The 18,912-nt window shown below is 56.3% G+C and overlaps 1 protein-coding gene across 1 annotated transcript; it reads right to left on the bottom strand.

The window, feature by feature from the left end:
• Positions 1–8,222: 8,222 nt before the first annotated feature.
• On the bottom strand, positions 8,223–17,405 carry LOC144378823 (SLAM family member 9-like). Its single transcript, XM_078078503.1, has 6 exons — positions 17,282–17,405; positions 14,765–15,157; positions 12,889–13,185; positions 11,242–11,382; positions 10,951–11,042; positions 8,223–10,691 (listed from the first exon to the last, which is right to left on the bottom strand). Exons 1-6 carry the CDS (start codon positions 17,352–17,354, stop codon positions 10,599–10,601), a joined length of 1,089 nt encoding a protein of 362 aa, XP_077934629.1. The 5' UTR covers positions 17,355–17,405; the 3' UTR covers positions 8,223–10,598.
• Positions 17,406–18,912: the final 1,507 nt, after the last annotated feature.

The raw sequence follows: 18,912 nt of genomic DNA, 5'->3' as shown, positions 1-18,912 counted from the left end.
CCTTCAGGTAGTGGGTGCAGAATTTAATTTAAATTTTAATTTAATTTAAATATAAAATCAAAAGGAAAGTCTGTTACAAAGTGTAAGGAAGCACACACGGGCATTCAGAAAGCTGCTTTTCGGTATGCATATGCTCGGCAGTTGGTTTATGTGAATGTTTGTTATAGGCTCTTTTCAACAGGTGAAGGAATATGAATCAGGCTTGAATAACCAAAACTTTGAGAAATTCAGGTGTTTCTGTAGGTTTCCTTTACATATTGCTGACACCTACCCAGTTGAAGGACACCCGCTGAGTGCCTGCCGGGAGCTGGGTACAACCTCGGGCAGGTGCCACAGAGGGTGGGGCCGGGAATGGGGCTGTGAGGTGAAGAGTAGACCACACCCAGTAACTCCAGTGCAGGGCAGAGAAAGATGGTCCAGGACAGGACTGGGTACAGGAACATTTGCCCACTATGCAGGCAAGGGCTGAGGTATGGGTAGCCCCCCGAGAGCCCCCAGCATCTGGGCAGGAGGAAAGAGTGGGCAGCCAGGTGCGGTGAAGGGCAACACAGGTGAACAGGGCACAGGGAGGACAGTGTTGGAAACACAGCTGGACAGACAGCCAGGGACCAGATCCTGGGCGGGTTAGACTCCCTCTCCTGAGTGCCATTGATCCTGTGGGGAGTAGGGGCGGGAGCAGGTTGGCTGTAGGCAGGGAAAGGACAGGAGGATGCTGCATTTCTGAAAGCTCAACAGAGCAGTAACAGAGCAGTAAGGTGGAGGGGGATTTGGAGGGGAAGACCAAGGACAGGGAAGCCAGGGAGGAGGCCGCCATGGTGCCTGGAGCAGGGGACCAATGGGAGAGAGCTCGGGCAGGCAGACACCCCGGGCTCTGCTCCTCTCCTCCCTTTGTCCTGCTCCCCCTGCACTGTCTTTCCGGCTCTTTGCTCCTGGGGGTTGGGGGTCTTCGCTGGCCCAGGAGCTTCAGGGGCCGGGCCTGTGGTCCTTCTGTGTCCTCCACTTGGTCTAGGATGGGGCTGCATCCGTGGTCCCCCTGGCGGGTGCAGGGCAAGTGGTGGAAAGGGTTTTACCCAATGTCGAGTTCTAACCCTCGGTCTCCCTCCTGGGGTTGCTCCTCACTGTTCTGATGTCTGGTTTCTTGTTTTGTTTTGCCAACCTTTTGGGTCACTTGAGAGTTTTTATTTTAGTTTTTTTTTCTTTTTCTGGTTAAAAACGTTTCTGATATAATTCTGTACTTCTAATAATCAGTTTTGCAATAATTTGCAATTGAAGATAGTTCTTTGTTATCCTTTGGATGGCTTCCTGCCCCTCCCCCATTTCATGTGCTTTTTATACTTTTTATGACATTTTAGCTACTTTTTCTAAGAGGACATCTTTAAAAGTTTGCTTTTAAGGTTAGGGCATCAAAAAAGATGCAAAAACTCCTAAAGACGATTTGATTTTTTTTTAAAGATTTTATTTATTTATTTGACAGAGAGAGACACAGTGAGAGAGGGAACACAAGCAGGGGGAGTGGGAGAGGGAGAAGCAGGCTTCCCGCCGAGCAGGGAGCCCGATGCGGGACTCGATCCCAGGGCCCTGGGATCATGACCTGAGCCGAAGGCAGATGCTTAACGACTGAGCCACCCAGGTGTCCCGAAGATTTGATTTTTTTAAAAAACCTGTTTCGGCCATGTACTTGAGATAAAGCGGTTGTTGGATCCTGACTGGGGTTCACCTTACCATATACACAGAGTCTAAAGACTTCCTTCTGGGTTTTCCTGTGCAGAATGTGATGGCTGCTGAATACCATCCACTCATTTTCGTAGTGAAATTCCTGATGCTTCGGCCCCTGTGGTTGCTGGGCAGCCCAGAGCGCACGCGCACACACACACACACACACGCACACACACACACACACACACACACACGGGTGTGTTGGGGGCACAGATGGCTTCCGGGGCGGACCTCACACTGCCAGGCTCACAGCTCTCTGAGGTCAGGGACAGACGCTGTGCGGGCTCAACAGTGGCAGAGCTCTGGGGACACGGAGGAGCAGCCTGGATGCACCTGCGTCTCCAAGAAGAACCCCAGCTGGACTCCCTGCCGGCTCACCCACCCCACAGGCTCCGGGACCCGAATCAGGAACCCCAGCATTTGTGGGTAGAAGAGGAAAGAGATTCAGATGGGGGGGGACCCTGGGGGGGGCAGCTGTCTCCCAGTTGAGAAACACAAATGTCATCATGTTCCCAGAGGCCAGGGTAGAGCGGAGGGACTGTTGAGAGAGAAGAGTAATTTCTTTCAAATAGCAGCAGCTCCCCAACCCCTGAACTGGGGGACCCGAGGCCGGTGCATGGGGGGCAGGGGAGGACAGTGAGGGCAGCAGCGGGGTCCCCGGCTCTCTGTGTCCCCAGCAGGACGGGGGCTTGGGGCTGCCAGACCCTGTGTGCTCCCAGTAGTTCTGAGCTCAGGCCTGGTCACTGGGCTCTCTGAGCCTCGGGCTCCTCACACACACAACCAGGGCGGACATCTGCTGAGTGGGGCTGCTGGAGACCCCAGATCCCAACACAGGTCGCAGGGCCTGGTGCTGAGCGGGGTCTGGCCCCCCTTGGCCCTCCCACCTCTCTGTCCCTGCAGAGCACACGGTGGGCGAGGAGGGACCCGACCTCGGCTGTTCCATCCCTGGGACAGCTGGGTCACTGACCAGGTGCTCCACACCTGCTTCATCCAGTCCATCCTCTGACCAAGTCCTTGTCCTCTGCATCACCAGCCCACCCTCTCCACCAGCGCGAACATCGTCCCAACCCGAATGCTGAACCGTGCCTGTCGGGGCCCTGCCCTCTCGGTGGCTCCATGTTCTCACCCCTGTGAGGAGAACAAAATGAACGTCTGTGCAGGATCTTCCTCAGCATGATGGGGTCTTCCCTGGCTTCAACCCGAGACGGGGAATGACCAAGGACACGGTGTCAACGTGTGAAATGGTTCAGGGTCTCTGACACGTCACAGCGACCGCCAGGAGCTCTTCCTCCTTAATCAGCTGCCGGGGAGACAGGAGAAAGCCTGTCCCCACCCCGTCACCGCACTCAGGACTCTCAACACCACAGACACAAGTGGGTTCATTTGACAGGCAAATAGGGTGAGCAGAATGGTCCGTTTGCATTCGTGCGCTGAGCTGTGAGGACGACCATCTCTCGGGCTCGTGCGCCTGATCTGTCTCTTCTCTGCGCGTCCGGTGCTCACGCCCTTTGCTCGTGTAGCGACGATGGTGGCTCGACTTCTCTCCCTGATGGGCGAGGGGGCCTGAGCTTTTACAAAGGTGCCCTCAGCGTCCACGTCCGTGCAGAGGGCAGAGGGGTGGGAGCACAGGAGAGCGTGTGATCTCTCTGCTGCCACGACCCCCTCCGGCCCCAAAGGGAACCCTGCTCCAGTGCATCACGGGGAAACTGTCAGTTAGGGAACAAGGACAAAATGGAACAACACCTTTTCCTTCTTTTCCTGGGACTCCTGGCCGGTTTCTCCTCGAGTGAGAAATGAGCAACACCACACGCAGGAGTGACCTGCGTCCCCGTGGCAGGCTGGCTGGAAAGGGTGCTGTTTCATTCATCTCCAAATAACACCTCGGGTGAGGGATTATTCTGTCCGTTTGACGGGTGAAGGACACAGAGCTCAGAAAGGTAAAGCCAGTGTCTCAGCATATGCACAATTTGTCCAAAAGCTTCCGGCAGAAGCAGAACGAGACACCCAGTGGGTCTGACGGCACAGTTCAGCCCCTCTCCGCACCATGAGGAGCTCTGGGGACAAGGGCGGGTCCAGGCCACCACGTGGGAGCCTGGTGCACATGGGGCCGCCTGCAGGGGACCCCCTTCCCCCACCAGAGCCTGGGAACAGCTGGAACCACACGGAAAGGTCACAGGCAGATAAGAAGGGAAGGTCCCCTTCCCCGGCCCCACCCCCCTCTGCGACGGTGCCACAGCTCAGCTGTCCCTACTGCGGGGGCCACGGGAGGCTGTCCTGGCCCTCACTCACACACGCCCTCCTCAGCCTGGGAGCTGGGGACACAAGCAGGCTGGGGGGTGCGGAGGGGGTGCACCCAAGGGTCTGAGATTGTAGACACAGCTCCGGGGACAAAGCAGGACTCTGGAAAGTGAGACTGAGCTACTGATGATCTCAGCCTCGGCCCCCAGAGCAGGGCAAAGAACTGCCTTTCCTAAGAGAGGTTTGAGGGTGATTTTCCTGTCCTGGGGAATTTGAGGGCATCCCAGAAAGTCCCTAGTTCCCCCTTCCTCTCCCTCAATCTTTCAGGACTCTGGAGACATCAGTATGTGGATACCCGCAAACCCCCACTGCTCACTTGCCTCCCTCACACTTGCTTCTTGGTCCCCCCTGACCCCCCAGTCACACCCACCCCTGAGCCCCCCACTGAACTGCCACTCACCCAGGAGGAGGCTAACCTGGAACATCAGGGTCTGGGAGGGGAACCGGCTGCCCCACAGGGAGTCCACAACTGTGGGACCCAGACCTTGGTCACACCTATTCCTCCCTACTCCCTCCCAGGCACTGTTACCAGGTCAACATGTGCCCCCCAGGGCCCCTCCTTCCATTGAATCCTTCGACACCCCACTGGACTCACTCTGCCTGATGAACTTCAGGCATACAGAGTTAAAAAATAAGAGTCTTTCTGTGATGAGAATAAACCATGTTGATTATATAAAATGTGGATGACAAACAATGATACAGAAGAATAAATATTTAAACCTGGAACTTTAGATAACCAAGACCTTAAGTAACTTTGAAGGGATATGACGTTCCCCCAAATGATTGGACCCACTAGGAACTATACTATGATGTTGGGACTCTTGATTTTCACGGGATTTATAATCCATTTCTGATGCTTCTGTGTGTGTGCAGGGACATCTGGTGTACCTGCTACTTCCTTCTCACTTGGTCACATTGACATGATGGAGTCCCTGATGGGAGATCAGCACGAGGGCAGACGGAGTGAGACATGATCCTAGCAGCTATGATCACAGCACAGCTGAGTTCCCATGGCTGGATGCACACTGAGCGGGTCCGACACAGGAGACCCTGGAGCTTCTCTTGGCAGAACCACGTGGGCAGCTCTGAGTAGGTCATCTGCAGGGACAATGACATTACTTCACATGATCTGAAGGGGGGCTTGGGTGGGCTCCCCTAGCAGCCCAGACGAGGGACAAATGATTTCTGAGTAAATGCTTCTCATCTCCCACCAACAATTACTGAACAGCTACCAGGAAGCAGCTCTGTCCGAGTCACAGGTGATGGGGCAGAGAACAAGGTAAAGCTTCTGCCCTCAGGCTGCCTACAGACTGGTGAGGGAGAAAATACACTGAAACTAAGGACGCCCGTGAGCACGAACAGCATTTGTGAGCAGCACAGGGAGCAGCTGAGAACGGGAAGCAAGAAGAGGAGAGACCGTTCCTCTCACAAGCTCTATCTGCTCACTTTTGCCAAAGAAATCAGGAAAGCAGGGACTCTACAGTCTTGGAGAGTCTCCCCTGGAGGACAGTCGACCAGGACCCAGGGTCGGGTCTATCCCACTAATGCCCCCGAATGTGGAAGTTTGGATGGCGGTGAGATGGCAGAGAGACTAGAGGGGCCAGAGACACCTGGGTCCCTCTCCACTCCAGCTGGATGGGGACGCAATAGAAGGAACGAGATCCACTCAGAGATTTATGGACATCTCAGGTCCCATCCACCTGGATTTTGTCTTCTGCATCATGGAGCCACTCAGTTTCCCTTCCCACAACCCTCTAACGTGGACGGTCGGGGCTGGACCACTCGGAGACCACGTGTCCAGTGCCTTCTCAGGGACTTGCACCTCCAGTGTCCCCTACCTCTGGCTGTGTGGCAAATGAAGAGCCATGCTGCAGCTGGACCACGGCCACTGGGCACATGCCTGTCAGTGTCTGTCAGCCTTTCTCTCCTTCCCAGCCGGCCTTTTACTGTTGTAAACAGCATTTTCCTAAAAAACTTCTACAAGGAAAATCTGCTCTGATGAGCAGCACTGATTTCATGTGTTACCTTCTTGTCCCGAGAACCTCAGCAGGGGCTGGAAGGACAAGACCTGTCCAGGCATCACTGCTCAGTTCTTTCCCCACATTTGTCCGCCCTCTTTATCCCGGTCTGGGTGTGATGTTCATGCACCTACTGAGGTCCCCTTGGGACAGAAGGTCCTCTGCGAGTTCCCTCAGGCTGGTGGACCCCTGTGACAACAAGGGAAGTATGACACTCACTGGGACCGTCAGTGAGACTGGGAGAATATGTAGGAAGAAAAGAGGGTGAGTGAGAAGATCTCAGGAAAATCAGCTGATGGCAAAACCAAAGCCCTGTGTAGAGAGCGGAGTGATGGGATTTGTGTGGGGTCGTTCAGTGTGGGTGCTCGGATGGGGTAGGAACAGGAACAGGCAGAGGAAGGTCAATGAGTGCCTCAGATGGGAGAGCAGATAGGCAAGTGGACACAGGACTGAAGGGCCCAGGTCACTCTGGAACCACAGTTCCCAGTCTGGCCTGATAGAGCTGGGTTAGCAGGAAAAAGATAGGAAAAGATGTGCTGTGGATAGTACTCAGGATTCTCCAGGAAAGCAGAACTATAGGATGCTTATAAATCCAGAGAGATGTACTGTAAAGAATGGCTCACATTATTATAGAGGCTGGTGAGTCTAGAGTCTGCAGGGCGGGTGAGCCAGGCTGAGAAGCAGGGAAGATCTGCTGCTGGGTTTCAAGTCCAGGGTCGTCAGGAGGAGACACAAGGAAGAGTCAATGCTATAGTTCCAGTCCGATGGCCGTCTGCTGTAAAATTCTTTCTTGCTCAGGGGAGGTCAGTCGTTGCTCCTGCTCAGCCTTCAACTGATTGAAGGGGCCCACCCACATTGTGGAGGGCAGTCTGCTTTACTCAAAGTTCATCCATTTAAGTGTATCTCATCCAAAATCTCCTCCTAGAAACATCCAGAATAATACTTGACCACAACTCTTGGCATTGCGGCCCAGCCAAATTGATGCATGAAATGAATGATGACACCACACAAACACTAACCCAAAGACAGCTCGTAGGTTCAATTAACATCAGAGAGAGCAGACTTCAGAGCAAGGAGAATTTCCAGGGATGAAAAATAGTACAGAATAACGAAAGGTCAACTCAGCAGGAAATGAGAAGAATCTTAGGTTTGTGTGCACCTAACAGCAGAGCACCGAACACATGAAGCAGAAACTGACAGGATTGAAAGGAGAAGCACATGAATCCAGTGTCCCAGTCAGAGAGCAGAGCGGAGCTAGCGGCTGGAAAATCAGCAAGAATACAGACAATAAACACCACCATGAGCCCATTCCACCTCACTGATATTTAGAGAACATTCAACCCCAACAGCAGACTACATATTCCTTTCAAGTGCACATGGGAACCTCCCCAAGATAACATCCTGTCCTGGGTCATAACACAGAGCTTGACAATGCTAAAGATTTAAAATAATGTATTTCTCTGACCGTAATAGAATTAGAGTAGCATTTTAAAAAATATTTTATTTATTTATTAGAGAGAGAGAGAGCATGAGCATTGGGGAGGGGGAAGCAGAGAACTGCTGAGCAGGGAGCCTGACCCAAAGCTCAATCCCAGGACCCTGGGATCACGACCTGAGCCGAAGGCCAATGTTGAACCCACTGAGCTACCCAGATGCCCCTGGAGTAGAATGTATAAACAGAAAAATAACAGGAAAATTTGCAAACATGCAGAAATTAAACATCTACTCCTTAATAACCCATGAGTTAAAGAGGAAATCTTGAGGGAAATTTTAAATATTTGAAGTGAATGGTAATGAATAACACAAGATATCAAAATGTGTGAAAAGAAGCTAACCCAGGGCTTATATGGTAATATATATAATGAGAAGCAGATATTACAAAAGAAGAAATGCTCAAATTAATAATTTAAGCATTTACCTCATGAATCTAGAAAAGTAAGAGCAAAATAAACCCAGAGCAAGTGGAAAAAGGATATAGGAAAGACAAGAGCAGAGATAATGAAACTGATAAATCTAATAAAGCATATTAAAAAAATTCCCTACAGTTAATATCATACTTAGTGGTGAAAAACTAGCTTTTCCCTTAATATTGGGAAGGAGGCAAGGCTGTTTGTTCTCAGCACTGCTATTCCACATTCTCCTGGAAGTCTGGTCAGTGTAATAAGACAAGAAAAGGAAATAATATATAGATTGAAAAGGAGAAAGAAATCATCTGTGTTTATTATAGACATCATTTATATGTTTGTGTGCACAGAAAATCTCAAGGAATCTACACAAAATTCCTAGGACTAGTGAGTTCACCAAGACTGCAGGATATAAGGCCAACAGGGAGGGAAGGCCCCCGTCATTACACCAGTTAGGACTTGAACACAGATTTAGACGTTTGTGCTCCGGGTCGTGGGGAGCACCCTGAGGCTCCTGAGTGGTCTGCAGACCTGGAGAGGCATCTAGTCCAGCTCCACAGAAAGGGTGAGAGGGTGGGACAGGGCGCGGGAGCCAGGGAGCCCCGTGAGGCTCTGTGGGGGCTACCGTGGCCTCGTGTTCTCACCTCCAGCCCTCACCCCCCACTGCCTGGTCTAGACTGAGAATAGGAATCACGTCAAACATCTGTCACCGACCGTGTGCAGTGTGGTAATGACAACATCACCCACCACCTGCTGGAGTTACCGCATCCCGGTGTCCGGGAAATGGTTTTTCCCTGCTCCCCACCCACCAGCAAGGGTGAGCTGTAGGGACCCTGGAGGGAAAGGAGCTGAGCTCAGAAATGGGCTGCACGATTCAGAGACACGGCCTTGCTCTGCCAGCTGTCCAGATGCTGACAGTGTTCTCAGACGCTTAGAGTCCTCCTTCATATTGTGATCTGCATGTTTGCGGGACAGACCTAGTTCTGACCCACACATAGCTGCCTGGCTGGAGGCTGGTGTGTGTGTGTGTGTGTGTGTGTGCGCGCGTGTGCGTGTGTGTGTGTGTGCCCGTGCAGACGCTGAGGTTTTAGGGACGATAAGCTTCTCTGGTTTCCTCTGATCTCAGGGGATCGACCTGTTTCCACTGGAGCTGGAGAGGAAGGGACAATTGAGACCCACTATTGTCTTGCTTGAATTATTAATTCGGGCAAACTGCAGGCTTCTTCGTCACCTCGGGGAATGGTGGTAGAGCATGGAAGGAGAGAAAATGTGTCCCATACCAAGAGGTGACTCTATAGTATTTTTCTTGGGCTCAGGTGAACTGCTCACACCTCTCGCATAAACAACATGTGCGCATTTATTGTCTGATTACACGGGTAATAATTACTTCTGCTTTCCTTCCTGTGGGAGAGGAGCTCCTGCTCTTTCTCGCCAGGTCCCAGTATTACAGAAAGGGAAGTGGGGTCTGTGACCGCAGGAGGAGAGGGTGGAGGAGGGCACAGGGGCAGGGATGTGGTCAGTGGGGCGGGGAGGCAGGCCCGGGCATCAGCGGTGTGATTGGTCACAGAACCCCTAGAGCAGGGGCCCCCGAGAGAGAAGGACACGGGAGATGGGAAGGGTCTTGCCCAGACCCTCAGAAGCAGCGCCCTGTGAACGAAGAGCAGCCCTGGAGGGATGGCTGAGGAGTCTGGGAGGGTGGCAGGTGGGCCGGGGGGTCCAGGAGAGTGGCTGTCAGGGACCCGAGGGAGGAGGGCATTGGCCCAGGAAAGGGGCATCAATGGTGTCACGTGGGGGTCACCTCCTGGCTCTCTAGGGGTCCCCATAAGGTGAGGTCAAGGTGGGGGCTCAGGTGTGGAGCAGGGGCAGCACGGAGACCAGCTGAGGGCTGCAGGGAAGGAGCAGCAGGGTCACGGGGACGAGCCAGAGACAGGAATGCAGGAGAGGACAGGTCCCCAGAGAAGGGCCTTGAAGTGCAGGGAAAAGTCCTCACTGAGCCCCGAGGAGCTCAGCGTCCTCCGTGGGGACAGGAGAGAAAGGGACACAGGTGTCTACCAATGCAGTCAGTTAACGCTAACTGTCAGGAACTAGAACTTCTGCTTTTTCCTGAGCAACGGGAGGCTGGGCCATTGACCAACAGGACAGGACAGAAGGAGGTTTGCCAGGACACAGGACAGCCGAGGGCTGGAGAGACGGGCCCTGGAGCACGTTCCCTGGGCTGAGTCCTGACTCCGGGGCTCCCGGCTGTGTGGCCTGGAGAGTCAGCCTCTCTGGCTCCTTCTACTGATCTGTAAAGTGGGCACAACGATCCCCACCTCACAGACAGTCCACGAGGACCCGGTGCGTTAGGAGCGGGCAGAATGGTCAGAGAGTGCGTGTCACCGGGCCAGCCCTCAGCCAGCGCTGACGATTACGGATTCACGTCGTCTGTGAACAGCTCTCAGCACATGACTGACGCTGGCTGGTGTCCAAGATTGGTTGAGGCAGGATATTGGGTCTCATGGGGAACTTGTGCAGAACGATTTAGCATAGAAATAGCTGATAGTTGGATCCACGCAGTCCCTGCTCAGAGCAGTGAGAGGGGGAAAAGGCAGGACCAGAGCTTCGGGCATCAGGCTCACAAGACAGGTGTCCCCGGAGGGCGGGATTCTCCTGCTTCCTCCAGTTAAATCATGCTCATGGCCTGGCCTGGCCTGTGGACCTCACTGTGGACGGTAGTGAGAGAGGTCTCCTCTTCTAGATGTGGTGCACCCCTACCCTGGAATGCAGACAGAGGGTTCCTGAGGGACACAGACGCCCCAGAGGGACCCACACAGACCCAGTGCTGCTGACAAGACCTGCCCCAGCGCCCAGCACTGCACGGACCCCAGGAGAATTTTCTTAGTTAATACTGCCTTGTCTGGAAAGGGTTACAGAGGCATCCAGGCCAGAATGTGCAGATGATTGGGATTGACAGGCACACACCCAGGCACAGAGGGACTTGGGAGAACCCAGGCTACCTCCTCTCCCAGCCTCACCTTGTCCCTGTTGTGTCCAGCCTCCTGCTGGCTCAGCTCTGCATAGTGGATGCCACCATCCGGGTCCCCGTGCTCCTTCTGCGATCCTGCTCCTGAGTCACACACAGATGGAGCTTGAGTCTGAGCCTGGCCACCTGGACCCTCCCCCACTCCATGACCCCCACGGCCAAGGCCACACCAGGCAGCCACCTGCAGGGACATGGCCTGAGCAGCAAAATGCAGGAGAAAGGGTGTCCAGGGTTGAACAGGGGAGGGAGGTATCTGGGCACAAGAAGGAGAAACGCAGCCTGCCTTTCACAGTTTCCAAACTCTTCTTCTTCCCACATCTCTTCCAAAGGTACAGTCCAGCTCTGAGGATCATCAGCACGACCACAATAGTACCCAGGATATCACGCAGGAGAGCAAAAAGGGATGGTCCATGTAGATCTGTTTCTATTACACAGAGTGAAGAAGGTTAAGACACAGAGAATTGAAGATGCCCATTGCCAAGGACAAGGAGACGTCTGAAGGGACCTGGTCAGAAGCCGCAGAGGGACGAGCATGGCAGGTGCTTTCACTCAGCCAGTTCCTGAGCTCCTGCCTGGGGCCGAGGTGCTGAGAGGAACAGGACATGGTGCCCGCCCTTGAGGAGCTCCCAGCGGGGGGAGGGCTGAGAACATGCCAGAGGCAGCCAGCCAGAGCCATAACGGGGCACGAGAGCTTTACAGCTTGTACCCGGGTCCTCAGGGAGGGCCTCCTGGAGGAGGTGATGGGGAAACCTTGTCTCGAGGGAAGAGTAGGAGATTGCCCGATATTCAGGGTGGGTGCAGAATTCTAGAAGGAGAGCCATGAACAGGATGTCTGGGTCAACTCTCCAGCCCTGGGAGCATCCAGCAGCCCCTGGGGCAGGTGGGAGAGGGACCAGGCAGGGAGGAGCCGGGTAGGAGGATGAGAGGGAGGCAGGAGCCTCTTTCCAGAGGGTCCAGTGGGTCACTGAGCCATGAGCTTCCTCTGGGATCAGGGATGCTGAGGCAGCAGGTCCCCCAGCAGCTGGAGGAGGGGGTGGAGGGGTGAGGGGGCACACGGGGAACCAGGTCATTCATTCATTCAGGGACACACTGACTGTGAGCAAACTGCCCGAGGCCGAGGGTGGGACAGGCATTGAAAGTAGAAGCAGACATGGCCCCTGCCCTCCAGGGGTTCAGGCTGCAGAGGGACTGATCCTGGGCCAGAGCATCAGCTGTCAGTGTGGGGTCACTGACCGCTCCTTACAGGAGACGAGGTGTGAGGGCAGGACAGTGGCAGCTCCTGCAGGGCCCTGAGCCACCCAGGCTGAGGAGCCCTGTGCAAACTCTCTTCATGCTGGAACTGCACCCAGCGCGTGGCCCTGTGGGACTGCTCGGGTCACAGGGCCCCCGAGCCAGCTGCAGGGAACGGGTTCCTGGATGGGAATAAGTGGGGGAGTGGAGGACTCCTGACTTGGAAGGGCTGAGGGCAGAGGGAGGGGCCTGAGCCGAGGCTGGAAGCTGAGGACAGCAGGACCCAGCCAGGAATGCAGGCAAGCAGGTGGGTGTGAAGTGTGTCCATGGGACCAGAAACGGGCAGAGGAGCCCCGAGCCCTGAATCCTGATTCACTGGCTCAGACCCCTCAGATGGCACAGACCAGTGACACCCCAACTCGCTTCTCCTGAGAACCACCCTGGACACACAGGGAATGATGGATGAGGGTGGGGAGAGGTACCTGCTGAGTGCTGCCTGGACCAGCAGGGGTGAGGGTCAGGGAGGAACAGGGGAGGGACACTGAGAAAGGCAGGCGCACGTTGGATGTACCTGCCAGAGTCCTGGACTGTGACCAGGTAGCAGGTGGTGACATAAACATGGAAGACAGAGGCCGTGAACCCTCACCCAGGGCTGCCTGAGCTCCCGGAGAGCCCCTCCCCTCTGGCAGGATGCACTCACCGTGGCCACAGATGTCCCCCAGGTCCCGGGTGGCAGTTTTCTGGTCCACCTGGTTGCTGACCACACAGGTGAGGCTGGAGCTGGGCTGGCTCAGGGGCAGGTTCACAGCCAGGGTCCAGGGGTTGGGGGCTGGTCCTGGGGAGGGTCTCTGCTCCAGCTCCTTGGGGAGACCCTCGCTCTCCCAGGACATGATCAGGTACTCCCTGGTTCCCGTGGTGTCACACTCTACAGTGATGTTGCACCAGCCTGATGTGAGGGACAGAACCGTGGCCCGGATCTGGGGAAGGGGCACGGGCTCTGGTGTGGGAGGGACAAGAGGACAGAGCATCACATGAGTGGAGAACATCCCAGCTCATGCTTTCTCCTGTGGTATCTCCCTGAAGCTCTGGCTTCCTCCCCCTAAGGATGGTGATTGCATTTTACAGATAACACAACACTGACCCAAAAACATAGCAAGTGCCAATAAGGAAGGGAGCCACTGAGTTCAGCTCTATGTGATTTCACTATACTAAACAGGTCTTAAAAATCTCCCTTGATAAAATAAATGCTAGGTCCACCTACCAAAACCCATTAATTCTAAGACAGTGGAGTGTCACCTAGAAGAAGAAAAAGTTGTAAAAGATTTTCCTGGTCCAGACCCTGGCCCTGCTTCTCCTGGTCGGATGGTGCCCGGGACTGCACAGTCCCTGGTGCATTAGGCCACTGGACAGCTCTGGGAGCCCAGAAACAGCCCCAGACTCCAACCAGGAGAGACCGTGGTGGGGGACACAGTGGTGGTTCCTAGAACTGGCCTCCTTGAGTGTGCTCACATCATGCCCTGAACTTGGGTCCACCCAGAGAGACAAGGGACAGAGTGACTTCAGTCTTGGGAATCTCCCGGACCTGAGGCTGCAAAGGCCACTCTCTTGGGAGCAGGACGTCTCCCTGTGCAGAGGGGGGGCAGGGAGAGAGAGCTGCTCACTGAGTGTCTGAGGAAGGGTTGTCCTGTGACCTTCTCCTACATCAGTGGAGGTTCAGAGCTGGACCCTTGGAGTCTGAGAGTGAGCTGGCCTCGGGCTGGAGCTGAGAAGGACAAGGGGATGGGGCGGGGAGAACCACACGCGGGATTCCGGATGCTGCTAGGTGACCAGTGTCCCCCAACCATGGCCACGTGCTGACCTCAGAACCTGCAGGTGTCTTAGGTTCCATGGCAAAGGGAAAATGAGGCTCTGAACCAGCTGACCCTAAACTAGAGCTGGTCTGGAATCCCCCGACAGGCCCCATGTGATCACGGGGTCCTCTCAAGTGGAAGGAGGCAGGAGAGGAGGTGGGAGGACGCAGTATCACAGGGACTCATCCCACCAGTGCCAGCTGTGAAGGGGGAGGAAGGGGCCACGAGCCAGAGGATGCGAGCGCCACTAGAAGGGGGGACAGGAACAGAAATGGATTCTCCCCGGGCCTCCAGAGAGGAGCACAGCCCTGCCGACACCTGGACCTCATGGCAGAGGCTCTGGGGTCTGACTCCTGCCCCACAGCCCAGGAGGACGCGCAGGTGGTGGTGTGGACAGCCATGGGGTCAGTCACCGGCTACGGCAGCCCTGGACAGCTAATAGTCACACTGAGTACCCTGAGTCCCGTGGGCACAGAGAGTGTTATGGCAAAATCCCCATTTCCCCCCCATTCCCTGTTCCACTCCTGAAGCACCAAAGTGACTTATCCCTCGTGTGAGTCTCAGCTCTGCCTGCATTTGTGATGGGCACACGGCATCCAATTTGAGGGGAGAAGATCGAGTCTGAAGGCTGGGGTCGGGAAGGAATCCTGCAAGTGGGGCGTGTGGACACTCCCAGGGACAGGGAAGGAGGTCAGCTATGGGACTGGGGGAGGGGCCGCCATGTACCGTAGACCCTCAGGTGGAAATCCTGCTCATGCTGTCTTCCTCTCCTGTAGGACTCTCGAGCCCGGTACCGCCCACTGTCCTCAAGGGTCAGGTTGTCAATCCTCAGGGTCGTTATGTTGAGCACATGGACCCTCTTCTCGAACTTGTCCTGGAAGTTGACCCATTCTGGAACATCTCTCCCAGGAAACATGTGCAGCATGACTATGTAGTTTGACCCGGATACAGTGCCCCATGAAATCTTCTCCAGCTCGACCTCTGGAGGTAATTCTGGACTTCCGATCACATGAAACCACACAGAAGCTCCTTGAGTCCCCCTCAGAGAAACAGGGATTCCAGAATCCTCACCTCCAGAACCTAGGGCTCCAGAACTCTGGGTCACAGCACTGCAGACACCTAGGACATAGGACACAGAAAATGTGAGTGGTTTTCACCAAGAATAAAGGAGAAAACCCTAGAACCCATCTTCTTCATGAAATCCATCCCATGTGCTCCCCTTGAGTCTTGGAAGGCAGGACAGTGCCATGAACCTGAGGCGAGGCTGGAATCCCTCCTGGTCCCCGGGGAGCGTCCCTTGAACAGGTCACGTGAACTTGCTCCCCTGCACTGTCCTGAGCCCTAACGGTGAGAGCACGAATGTCAGGAGACCTGGGATCCAAAGCACGAGCACATTTTTGGTCCACACCGAGTGCATCTCTGCAGGAGGCAGCTTCTCACGGGGCTGCAGAGACCCCTCTTGCCCACAGGCAGTTCAAGCTCTGTCCCTGGACTGGAGGCCGCCCCCAGGGACTCGCTCTAAGGAGCAGAGTGCCGCCAACGTGATGGACGGCCCTCAGGGACAGCAGGTCCTACAAGGGTGTGACAGGGTCTTGCTGTCACCCCATCTCCTGCTTGCTCTGATGAAGCCCGCCGCCGTGTTGTGGGCGGCCCCGTGGGGAGACCCCCATGGGGAGGGACAGAGGGCAGCCTCGGCCAACAGCCAGGGAGGGGTGAGGCCTCCATCCAGCAGACACAGGAAGAGCACCCCGCCAGCAAGCGCCCGCAGGAGCCTGGACACACACCTCCCGGGTGACCCTTGAGCTCCCTGCAGCCCCAGCCACACCTTAGTGTCCGTCCCAGAGACCCCGGGCCTGAAGACCCAGCTGAGCCCCCCTGGGTCCTGACCCGCTCGAGCTGGGAGCCCACCCCTGGTGTGTGTCCAGGCGCCAAGGGGGCGGCTGGTTACCCCAGCGGGTGACCGCTGAGGCCCTGAGGGTAGTGGCTCCCTGTCCCCCTCCTAGGCAGGCCCGCACTCAGCTCGGCGAGGCTGGGGTGCTGTCACACACAATTCCAGGAGCTCAGGGTCCGAGGACAGGGGAGTCCCCAGACTGAGGGAGGGTCTGTCACACTGGGGGAGTCTCCCTGCCCTCGTAGCTGCCCCCAGGGGGCCACAGCAGGGACGCAGACTATGGAATCGCCCCTGGGGGGGGGTCTCTCTCCATCCAGAAGTAACAGGATCTCTGTTCAGGCTTGTTGGCCGCACTAGTCACCCGGCCTGGCTAACTGCCAGGGACGAGAAAATGTGGCGGAGCTGATGGTCGTCTGCTGAGCTCCACTGTGCCTGCCACCAAGACAGGGCTTCTTGTGTAGACAGCACACACGGTGTGTAGACACTGGGATAACCCCTGGGTGGGTCTAATGGACCAAAGGCAGGTCCATCTCAGCCTCTGACAGACCTTGCTCATCGCCCTCCCGAGAGTGACCCCCACTGCCCTCCTCCCAGTAATGCTCAGGTTTCCCACCAACACACGGTGACCCAACTTTCTGCCCTTTGCAACATTGATAAGGGAAAATAATATCACATCGTATCGGAATGAGCAATTCTCCTGTACATGAACCTGGTCACCATGTCCCATGACTGTTGATCTCCTTTTCTGGCCGCTGTGAGCTGTTGGCTCATGTCCTCTGCCCGTGCTCAGCAGTCTCCTGTTCCGGGCTCACCCTTACACACGCAGGTGGGCGCAGACCCTTGAATTCTGGAGGCTCCTTTCCTTCCGTTGCAAACAGAATGTCACTGGATTCAGGCCCTCATCTTGCCAAGGAGCCAGACTAGAGCGGCTTCCTCAGCTCAGACGGGGGCTCTGGGTCGGCCCTCCTGCATACGGCAGCTGCAGAGGCTGCCCGGTCCCCTGGGCATGGCAGGCGGGGGTGCCCATCCACCGCTGGGTCCCCGCAGCCCCTCCTATGTCTCCTCCATCCCTCTCTCCAGGAGGCTCCGGGCTCTCCTGGCCTCACCCCCCTGGGAGGGGTTCCCTTCATGCAGCCGGGCAGCCAGGGCTCAGGGTTCCCAGCCTGGCCTCAGCCAAGAGCTCCCTGTGTTCCTTCCATTCACCCCGGGGCTCTAAACCAAATGCACTGCGTGTGCTCAGTCATCACGGAGCTGAGTTCTCTGGTTCTTCAGCAAAGCCCTCAGACAGCCCAGGAGCTCCTGCCTCCCTGCCCACCCAGCGGCCCCCCTCCCAGGGAGCCCGGGCCACTCACTGAGGAGGAGGCTGGTGAATCCCAGAGGCCAGGGGGCCCCACACGGGTGGGGGTCTTCTGAGCAGGTGCCCATGGCCGGCTGCCTCTCTGATGGCTCAGCCTGGGCCAAGAAGTCTATAGAAGAACATCCAGAAGTGAGAAGCAAGAAAAGAAGAAAAGCTTCACTGAGAAGAGTCCTTAGGCTCCTCCCCACCCCAAGGGCGGGGCTGTTAGTTCGGGGACCTCACTGTCCAGTGTAGAGTAAGCCATTCCATCTCTCATGTTATCTCAGCACCCGCAGTGGGGCCTCAGGAGATAACTGCAGAATAAATGGAGAAACAGCCCCCCCCCCCAGGGCCCCGGTGCTAGAGAGGCCCCGTCCCTGTGCTCACAACCAGCTTGGTGGTCTCCCTTCCCCAGCCTGCACCCCTAGGGCCCCTGACCTGTGTCTCTGGGTTCCCACTCAGCCCAGGACCCCTGCTCACCAGGGCCAGCCGATGGCCAGGCACTGAGTCACAGCCTAGAGCCAAGGTCGCGGGGTCTCTCCTGCTTTGGGCCTGTCCTCTGTCTTTACACCATTTCACAAGTCACATTTCCTTTCTGATTTTCTAGGAACTTCAGTGTCAGGTGTGTAAGTGAGAAGCTGGGAGCCTGAGAACAAAGCCCTCCCGGGAAGTGTGCACCCCCACACCCCAATGCACACGTGGGCGTGTCCCTACTGCAGGTCCCCAGGGCTCTGTCTGCAGCCGAGGGCCGGCCCTGCCCCCACACACAGGACAAGCCCCCTCCCCCAGGAGCAGCACCACAGCCCCCCTTCCCTGTGAGGCTCTGCCAGCCCTGGGCCCGCGCTCACACACAGGCAGGGGTGGAGAGGGACACGCGGCTCTGGCCACAAGCTCGGCGGCCTCAGACTCACGGCACCTACGGACGGTCAGGCCAGCCTCTTCTTCCCAGATGGGTTCCCACAACCTCTGAGAACCGTGGCCTCCCGTGGACCCCAGGGGAGCAGCCCCATCACTAACCCCAGCTGGTGCCCCTTTCCCCGCCCCCTGGGCTCCCCCTCAGCTGCTCAGACCCTCAGATCCTGAGGCTGGATCCCAGGACTGGCCCGCGGCCCCGCACTCAAGGTGGTCAGCCTGTTGGCTGTTAAACCCACTTCATGGATGTGAGACCCGAGTCCTGAGGGTTTAGACCACCTGCCAGAGGTCACTCAGCAGAGCAAGAGTCAGGGTCTGGACCCCTAACAAGGAACTCTGAGAAATCCAGCATTGCTGCCGCTATCCCATCCCACTGTGTGGCCTCCAGCAAGTCACCGCACCCCATCTGGGCTCCCCCGAACTGCTCTGCGCCCCTCAGACTAGAGAGCACTCAGCACTGCCTTGTTCCCCCCTCCCACCCAGTGATGGGGGGTCCCTTCCATGGGCCGTCCCTGAGCCTTGGGTGGAGAAGCCCCTCGGATGGAGTTCTAATCTGGGCAGCCCATGCCCTGGTCCTTTAGGGTGATGGGGACCAAGTCAGCTATGCCCCTGTCCCTGTCCCCACAGCCCTGGCCAGCCCTCTCAGGGTGAGAACTGTTTGCTTGTGGAAACCACAGCTTGGGGTGGGGCGCAGGGCCCAGGAGGGAGCCCCCAGCAGCTGCAGGCCGGGGACCC

Source organism: Halichoerus grypus, chromosome 7 (assembly GCF_964656455.1).
Source record: "Halichoerus grypus chromosome 7, mHalGry1.hap1.1, whole genome shotgun sequence".
NCBI lineage: Eukaryota > Metazoa > Chordata > Mammalia > Carnivora > Phocidae > Halichoerus > Halichoerus grypus.
This window is presented reverse-complemented; position numbering and strand designations above follow the sequence as displayed.